We start from the raw sequence: 9,648 nt of genomic DNA on the forward strand, positions 1-9,648 counted from the left end.
TAGGTCTAAAAAGAACAACTTGCACCCTGTGCTTTCCTGTTGGAAGTCATTTTCACACCATACACCTTACATTAGGTAAAGGTAAAGGGACCCCTGACCATTAGGTCCAGTCGTGGCCGACTCTAGGGTTGCAGCGCTCATCTCGCTTTATTGGCCGAGGGAGCCAGCATACAGCTTTCGGGTCATGTGGCCAGCATGACTAAGCCGCTTCTGGCGAACCAGAACAGCACACAGAAACGCCGTTTACCTTCCCGCTGGAGCGGTACCTATTTATCTACTTGCACTTTGATGTGCTTTTGAACTGCTAGGTTGGCAGGAGCAGGGACCGAGCAACGGGAGCTCACCCCGTCGCGGGGATTCAAACCGCCAACCTTCTGATTGGCAAGTCCTAGGCTCTGTGGTTTAACCCACAGCGCCACCCGCATCCCTTTACATTAGGTAGGAGAGACTGAATAGCTAAGGAAGTCCAGGCTATAAAAACAAAATCAGTTATGCTGAAACAATCATCCAGAGCACTTAGGGGCTAAATAGAGCTATATTTTGTAATTTTACACCCTAATTAAGGCTCCTGGGACTAATCCCCAATGGGAGATATACCTCCAACTAAAGCATGCCTTGTATTGTGTTGCATGAAATGTCCTTAAGGGAAGGACTGCACCCACTCACCCTGCCTTGCCTTGTTAATTTCTGTAAGGAGTTTTGTGCCCTTGAGCTTGAGGTTTTAAGGAGTGCCCCAATGTGAGAGCCTAAGTGTATAAAAAAACATCTCTGCATCATTACAACAGACATTCAGTTGGGATAAACAGAAGAAGAAGAAGAAGAAGAAGAAGAAGAAGAAGAAGAAGAAGAAAGCAGCAAGTTGGATATTTCAAAATGCAATTGAAGGGATGGGCTGATTTCTTAACCTATACCCAAAGTGAATTTACAAAGAGGCCTACAACTGGTTTTAATCTCTCTGAAATATTATGATAAAATTTGTATTGTGGAGTTCTCGGCAGTGGCAACTCTTTTCCATATGACATTGGAACAGTGCTTCATCTTACAATGTTTCAACAACCAACTAACCAGCCTCATTTTAAACTTAGTATTGACTCACTTTAAACCTGGGATTCAGAAAAATGGGTAAGATGCAGACTCAAGAATGCATGTTTTTGAGGGTTCCATGGACTGATACTCAAAATCCCAGTACCATGTATTTGGAAAGTAAAGCACATGTGGTACACATATCTGAGCCACCTTTAAACATTCTGCCATTAGTAAACTTGTACAGGATTGCTCCAAAAATGGCTGGCAGAATGCTAAACCTGTTTTGTCACTTTCTCTCACCCTAGAATAGTTCTGCTATAAAATGGACGAGTGGTTTTAATGTTCTCCTAGCTTACAGAAAGAGGACACAAGCACTGCAACCCATAAATGCTAATACAGAATTTGTGTAAAATAACTTTATGCCAGCTTTGACCTACCTTTTAGTAACAACAAACGTTTCATCCCATTTCAACACTGCCAGTTGGCAGTCCATCCACAGAGTAGGGCTGGGATGCTGGTCAACTGGCTGCCTATTTTATTGGGGCCAAATATTATGTGAAGTTGAGAATACCCTGGCATAAGTGGCAGCTAACCTTTATTATTACATCATGGAATCGTTCAATAGGAATGGCAGGAGTGAGGGCACCTTCCTTCACCTTAGAGGCAGCACCTGAACTCTCCTCCTGTCTCTCACACATTCTGTATTTAAGGGGAAGCCAGCATTGCACTTAAACTCCTAGAGAGCGTCTGCTCTCCTCACTTCCCAATTAATGGACATGATTTGGAATTTCCCAGGACCTCTGAAAAGGTATGTAAGAATTCAAGAGAGAGGATGTCATAGCCATCACTGGCTCCAATAATGGAGACCAACTCTATCAATTCAATTTTCCCCCTCCATTAAGCCAGCTATTGGTATGAAGTACTGTGCAATGGGAGCAATCTTGGCCAGGGCAGAAATGCTTTAAAACAACCCTTGTATGCCTGTTTGTCCTTGTATGCCTCAAGAAAACTTGACCTACTTGAAATAAGTAAAAGTATGTTGCTGGCTGCTGAATAAAATAAGTTACAATAAAAGGCTAGTAGAAGGCCATCTAGCAATAAAGGAAATGTTGCATGTTAAAGGCTTCATCTGCACATTGCAACATTATGAGGTCAAGGTTAGCAGTGGTAGAATGTACTGCACAACTTTAGGCTGTGGGGAGGGGGATGTTGTCAGATTTTGAACGTGACCTGGTTTTAAAAATAAAAAAACTCCACCCCACTAGCAGACAACTAGCACAACAGCAGGGAGAAGGCTGGGTTAGAACTTTTCTCCTTAGTGTGCTAGTGTGTTTGCTTGTTACTTGATTACTCCTCATCTGCAATTACATACAGTAGTGCCCCGCAAGACGAATGCCTCGCAAGACAAAAAACTCGCTAGACGAAAGGTTTTTTCGTCCGCGATTTGCCTCGCAAGACGAATTCCCCTATAGGCTTGCTTCGCAAGACGAAAGCCCATAGGGAAATCTCCGGGGACCTCTTTTAAATGCTAGCGGTGGGGAGCAAAGCCTTTCCCCCCCCCTCCGGCCTTCAGAAGAGGTCCAGGAAGGCTGGCGGGGGCCAAAAGGCTTTGCTCCCCAGCGCCAGCATTTTAAAAGCAGTCAGGGATAGCAGGGAAGCGCTTCCTGCTATCCCGGACGGCTTTTGAAGGCAGGAGAGATCTGCGAAGCCTGGGCGCGCTGCGCGCAGGCTTCGGCATGCCGGCAAGTCTCCGCCAGCAGCGGCAGCGCTGCCGCTGCTGGCAGAGAGATCCGCAAAGCCTGGGCGCGCTGCGCGCAGGCTTCGGCATGCCGGCAACTCTCCGCCAGCAGCGGCAGAGCTGCCGCTGCTGGCAGAGAGATCCGCCAGGCCTGGGCGCGGAGTGGGGAGGTGTTCCGAAGTGGGGAGGTGGGGCGGGGACACCTGGCCCCGCGGCCCCACTTCGGAAAGCTCTTCCGAAGTGGGGAGGGGGGTCGGGGACACCTGGCCCCGCCGCCCCACTTCGGAAAGCTCTTCCGAAGTGGGGAGGGGGGGCGGGGACACCTGGCCCCGCCGCCCCACTTCGGAAAGCTCTTCCGAAGTGGGGAGGGGGGTCGGGAACACCTGGCCCCGCCGCCCCACTTCGGAAAGCTCTTCCGAAGTGGGGAGGGGGGTCGGGGACACCTGGCCCCGCCGCCCCACTTCGGAAAGCTCTTCCGAAGTGGGGAGGGGGGTCGGGGACACCTGGCCCCGCCGCCCCACTTCGGAAAGCTCTTCCGAAGTGGGGAGGGGGGTCGGGGACACCTGGCCCCGCCGCCCCACTTCGGAAAGCTCTTCCGAAGTGGGGAGGGGGGTCGGGGACACCTGGCCCCGCCGCCCCACTTCGGAAAGCTCTTCCGAAGTGGGGAGGGGGGTCGGGGACACCTGGCCCCGCCGCCCCACTTCGGAAAGCTCTTCCGAAGTGGGGGGGGCGCGGACACCTGGCCCCGCCGCCCCACTTCGGAAAGCTGTTCCGAAGTGGGGCGGGGGGCGGGAACACCTTCTGAAGGCGGGCAGGGGGCGAAAGTCTTTGTCCCCCCAGCCTGCCTTCCCAGGGGCTTTTAAATCGCCCCGGACAGCGGAGAAGTCCTCCACTGTCCGGAGCGATTTTAAAATGCCGCCCGCCAGCATTTTAAGATAGCCCCGCACAGCGGAGAATTCCTCCGCTGTCCCAGGGTTTTTTAAAATGCTGGGGGTGGGAAGAAAAGCCCTTGTCCCCCCCCCAGCCTTCAGAAGAGGTCCGGGGACAGACTGTCCCCGGACCTGGTCTGAAGGTGGTTTCCCTAGGAACGCATTAATTGATTTTCAATGCATTCCTATGGGAAACCGTGCATCGCAAGACGAAAAAACCGCAAGACGAAGAGAATTGCGGAACGAATTAATTTCGTCTTGCGAGGCACCACTGTAGTCTATTTTATCCTACCATGATTCTGCCACCTCATTCTGCTGCATAAGTAGACCTGATCTAAGGTCAGATTTAGACATAATATCTTATCCCGTGCATCATTCCACACAACTAGCTTCCCTAAACTGAGAAGAGAAGGAGCCCAGGGCAGCAAGTTCCCAGTTAGCATGAGAGGAATATGTTGAACTTCATTTTATGTAACACAGCCATTTTAGTGCTAAACTTAAAAACTGCCTGACGTGCCTGAGCAGAAAAGCAGTATATAAATCCAAAAAATGAATAATGAACTGTTTTGAATGGAATGTGAGTTAACGCTTGCCTGGGTCATTGATAGAATCACAGAATTGCAGAGATGGACGAGACCCCCAAGGGTCATCTAGTCCAACCCCCTGCAATGCAGGAATCACAGCTAAGGAATCCCTGACAGAAGGCTAACCAACTTCCGTTTAAAAACCTTCAAGGAAGGAGAATCCACAGCCTTCCAAGGTAGTCCGTTCCACTGTCAAACGGCTCTTACTGTCAGAAAGTTCTTCCTGGTGGTTGTCAGAATCTCCTTTCTTGTCATCTGAAGCCATTGGTTTGAGTTCTACTCTCTGGAGCAGCTGAAAACAACTTCACTCCATCTTCCACGTGACAGCCCTTCAGATAATCTGAAGATGGCTCTCATGTCACCTCTGACTCTTCTTTTTCAGGATAAATACACCCAACTCTTCCGCATACAGCTTGGTTTCCAGACCCTTGATCATCTTGATCGCCCTCCTCTGCACACATTCCAGCTTGTCAATATCCTTCTTAAATTGCGGCACCCAGAACTGGCCACAGTATTCCAAGTGTGGTCTGACCAATGCAGAATAGAGTGGTACTATGACTTCCCTTGATCTGGACAGTGTACTTCTGTTGATGCAGCCTAGAATAGCATTCACTTTTTGTGATGCTACATGACCCTGTTGACTCACATTAAGCTTATGGTCCACTAAGATCCCCAGATCCTTTTCACATATAAATGTACTTACACAGCTCAGGACCTCAATACCTTAAGGACCACCTCTCCCCATACAAACTGACCCCGACCCTGCAATCGTCATCTGAGGCCCTTCTCTATGTTCCCTCTCCCAGAGAGGTTCAGAGGGTGGCAACAAGAAAACAGGTCTTTTCTGTGGTGGCTCACCATCTGTGGAATGCTCTCCCCAGAGAGGCTCGGCTGGTGCATCATTACATGTCTTTAGACACCAGGCAAAAGCATTATTCTTTACCCAGGTCTATGGTTATTAAAAAATCTATGGCCTGCAAGTGTTGGGGATAGGACTCTTGTTATTATTATTTTACTTTTTATTATGATTTTATCATTGATATTGATGTACACCACCCTGATCTTTTGATAAAGGGTGGTAAATAAATTGTATTAATAGTAATAACAACAATAGTACTGGTAAGCCAGGTGTCCCCTATCTGATATTTGTGCAGCTGGTTCTTCCTGCTTAAGTGTAGAGCCTTACATTTGTCCCTATTGAAATTCATTTTGTTAGTTTGGGCCCAGTTCTGCAATCTGTTACGGTCATCTTGAATCCCGATTCTGTCTTCTGCGGCATTAACTACCCCTCAATGGGCACACAACTTGAGGGGCAGGGAAAAGACTTGCACCTTGAACACACTGCATAAACAGCTTCTGTGTCATCGGGAAAGGTCCCTTGGGCATTAATCTAAAACATGCAGTTTTGCCAGTTGCTGAGGAGCAATGCTGTTGAGTTTATGCCCTCTTTCTGACCTTCCCAGGGGTGGGACGGGACAGATTTGGCTGGCTTTTGTGGGTGACAGGATGCAGAATGAGACGGATTTCTGCTGTAATCCAGCAGCGCTCTTGTGTTCTTATGGATGCCTGCTGTGTCATTGTTTTTTTAAAACCACACACATCACATATCTAGTGCCCACTTCAAAGATCCGGATGAAATATACAAAAGAGCTGGCTGGCTACGTCACTCTGATTTTAGGATTTTTGACATACTGCTATGGGTGGTGAAATAGGGGACTGTCGCATTTGCTCCTCTTCTTCACCCGCCATTCATTTTCTTTTATTTGAGTGCAGTGGCGGCTCGAAATCCTTTTAGATGAGAGTGTGTGTGTGTGTGTGATAATAACGATACAACAATACAATACGAATAGTTTGCACTCGACTCAAGATGATACAAGGATATAATACGAATAGGGGCTCATCCCTTTAACAGGTGGGGGGGCTGCAGGTTCCCACACTTTATCTCAGACCCCCTTCGTCCCCTTTCCAGGTAAAAAGCTGGGTCTGGGCATCAATAACACTAATACCACCACTAATAATAATAATAATAATAATGGTAATCTTCTTTGGTGATCACTCGTAGCTGAGTAAGGTTGTCTTCCATACAGCAATGCAAATAAATTGTACTGGACTCATCCCTTTAACAGGTGTGCCGTGGAGGATGGGGGACCCCTCTGCGGGTTCTCAGCTTTATCTCAGACCCCCCTCCATCCCCTTTTCAGGTAGAAAGCTGAGTCTGGGCATCAATAACACTACTACTACTACTACTACTAATAATAATAATAATAATAATAATAATAATAATAATGGTAATCTTCTTCTTTGGCGATCACTTGTAGCTGAGTCAGATTGTCTTCCATACAGCAATGCAAATAAATTGTACTGGACTCATCCCTTTAACAGGTGTGCCGTGGGGGACCCCTCTACAGGTTCCTCACGCTTTATCTCAGACCACCCCTCCCCTTTTTCAGGGAGAAAACTGGGCCTGGGGTTCAATAATAGTACAATAATCAATAATGGCGGTGATGATGCAATCGGATCGTCGCTGTGACGGGGAGGGGGCTGAAGGCTCTTACGCCCCCCCCCCACCTTTTGAAGCGAATAATATTGGGGAGGGGGGTCAGCCCCCCCAGCACCTCACGCCGCCCCCTCCCCGTCGATTACTATTATTCCTCTTACCGTGGATTTATTCGTCCCCCGCCCCTCACCCTAAGGACCCAGGGGGGCGGGGGCGGGAGGGGGCACTTACCGCCCGCAGGAAGCTGAGGAGGCGGTGGAGGAGGCGGCGGCGGCCTGCCGGGCCCCTCCGGGGGTCTCGAGGAGAGGCGCGCCTCCGTCGCTTCTCCTCACAGGCGCTCCCCCCGCGGCGGCGGCGCCGGGCCTCGCCGCTTGCTGCTGCCGCCGCCGCCTCCCCTTCCTCCTCAGAGGGGGCTTCTCAGCCAGGGGGCCGCTCTCCATGCCGGGCGAGACCAGACTCGCCTCCGCTGAAGCCCGGGACGAGAATGGTTAATGGCGGCGGCTGAGGGAGGAGGGCCGCACAGAAAAAGCCGTTTGAAAATGGCGGCGGGAGCCGCGCCGGCCAATCAGCGCCGCCGACGGTTGCTAGGAGACGGCGCGGGGTGCGAGGGGGAGAGAGGCCTAGCTGCCAGGCCTGAGGCCTCCTTCGCTTTGGGGATTATTTATTTTTCAAAAGAATGAGGGTGGGTTGTTTTTCCCCCTTCCTCGTATCGCCTCGTCTCGGGGGACGTGGAAGGAGTAGGATTAGGCTCCAGAAATGAACGGAGAGGCTTCCTACGGGTTTCAGTGGGTCTACTCCTGAGTATGGTGTATTATGTAGTTATTTGTGCACGTTCTGGCACGTCAGGTGGCTTACAGATGAAAGACCAGAACACAGCTAAAATCATAAGAAAAAGACTATAATCAATACAATACAATACACACAGACAGACATATTTTGTGTGTGCATTCCCCCCCCCCATAAAATAACTCATTTGAGAATTCATCTCCCATTATGGCAGCAGCCATGGTTTCCATCTCCTCCACTAGTGTCCAGTTTACTCTAATAATAATAATAATTTATTTGTACCCCACCCATCTGGCTGTTACCCTAGCCACTCCGGGTCGCTTTCAGCATATATATAAAAAATGTTTTACTATAACATTCAACCTTAAAAAGCTTTATACAGCACTGCCTACAGATGTCTCCTAAAAGATACAGAATTACTCAAAGCTAAGAAATGAATGCTGGTCCGGGGAAACCTTTGTTAGGATAAACCTGCTGACAAGTTTATTCTCTTAGTTGATTAATGCATTTATATTTCACCTCTACTCCAAGGAGAGCAAGGTGGTGTACGTAGTTCTCCTGTTGCATGCAGTATTATATATTGCATCTATTGTCAGCATATAACCAGTGCTCGGAGATGTGCAGTGTTCAAGGTGTTACTATTTTGGACCAGTTCACCTGCAAGTTCGCCTTAGCCCATAACATGCCCATCTGACCACTTGGATCTACAGAACTGGCGCTGCTTAGATTCAGTTCTCCACATCTGCACACCAGTTGGAGATTTATTTATTTTTTAAGTCCTAATATCCAGTTTTGCCTAACTTTTTTTTTTTTGCCAAGCAATTTCCCCTAACATATTGCATTTATACTCGCACTTTACCCTGCTGTGTTCATCTTAGTACACATGACTTGGCTGGACAACTGCCAAAATGTGTGAATTTTAGAGGATGGCTGTGTTGCGGTTTGCACATTGCGTAAAGGTAAAGGGACCCCTGACCATTAGGTCCAGTTGTGACCCACTCTTGGGTTGCGGCGCTCATCTCGCTTTATTGGCCGAGGGAGCTGGCGTACAGCTTCCGGGTCATGTGGCCAGCATGACTAAGCCGCTTCTAGTGAACCAGAGCAGTGCACGAAAACGCCGTTTACCTTCCCGCCAGAGTGGTACCTATTTATCTACTTGCACTTTGACGTGCTTTCAAACTGCTAGGTTGGCAGGAGCAGGGACCGAGCAACGGGAGCTCACCCCGTCGCGGGGATTCGAACCACCAGCCTTCTGGTCGGCAAGTCCTAGGGCTCTGTGGTTTAACCCACAGCACCACCCACGTCCCCTCTTGCACATTGCTTAAGAAAGTGCAAATTAGATAGGTTCAAGTGTGAACTGAATCAATTTTCTCCCACATCCCTGTCTCACTATGGAGCTATGATCTGCCCACCCCCACCCCATCGCCTGTGATGCAGGCCTGTGTTGGGTCTGCAGATGGTACAGAATACCCCTTTCTTTGGAGGAGGGCTGGTAAGGTGGTCGTTAGAACTGCCTCGTGCTCAATTTCTGCATTTTCGCCTACTCCACCCCCATGTGTTACATATCTGGCCAAAGTCTGAAGGCTCCTTTCAGGTACCCGAGCAAATCTCTCTTGCTGGAGTGAACAGCCTTGGCAAAGAACCACCTGACTCTGGTTTCATTTCTCCACAAAAGGGCAAGGAGCGGAGGGGGGAAGCAATAAATGAATGTCATCTGGTGCAAAGCAGTTTTGACTGGTTCAGTTATTTTAAGCCAAAGTGTACAGTTTAGAATCTCTGTACCAATGCTAATGAGTTTTGTTTATTGCTTGGCATGCACACAGGGCCATTCTAACTACTCGGAACACATTTCTGCAAAGAAACTCCATTGCAATCTTGTACTGGGTTGGCATTTTTGGCTGACTTACCCTCTTAATATTTCCCATTTCCCCACTGTAAACATTTTGCATCTGCAGCCTCAAGGAGCCCCAAAAGTGATGTCTGTAGCTCATATTTGTCTGCACTGTTGAAAGTATTCCTGGATGTGTACAATAATTAGGAAAGAGACAAATACTGAGCCAGCTTTCCAGGGTTTCAGGACAGACAACT

The 9,648-nt window shown here is 48.9% G+C and overlaps 1 protein-coding gene across 1 annotated transcript in view; it reads right to left on the reverse strand.

Annotated features, from left to right (window-relative positions):
• NET1 (neuroepithelial cell transforming 1) overlaps positions 1-7,278 on the reverse strand; it is a 64,999-nt gene extending 57,721 nt beyond the window's left edge. Inside the window, exon 1 of the mRNA XM_082238966.1 lies at positions 7,006-7,278. Within this exon, the coding sequence (XP_082095092.1) occupies positions 7,006-7,214 (209 nt within the window). The 5' untranslated portion in view covers positions 7,215-7,278. The remainder of the gene's footprint in view (positions 1-7,005) is intronic.
• Positions 7,279-9,648: the final 2,370 nt, after the last annotated feature.

Source organism: Podarcis vaucheri (genome assembly GCF_965113315.1).
Source record: "Podarcis vaucheri genome assembly, chromosome: 10".
Lineage (NCBI taxonomy): Eukaryota > Metazoa > Chordata > Lepidosauria > Squamata > Lacertidae > Podarcis > Podarcis vaucheri.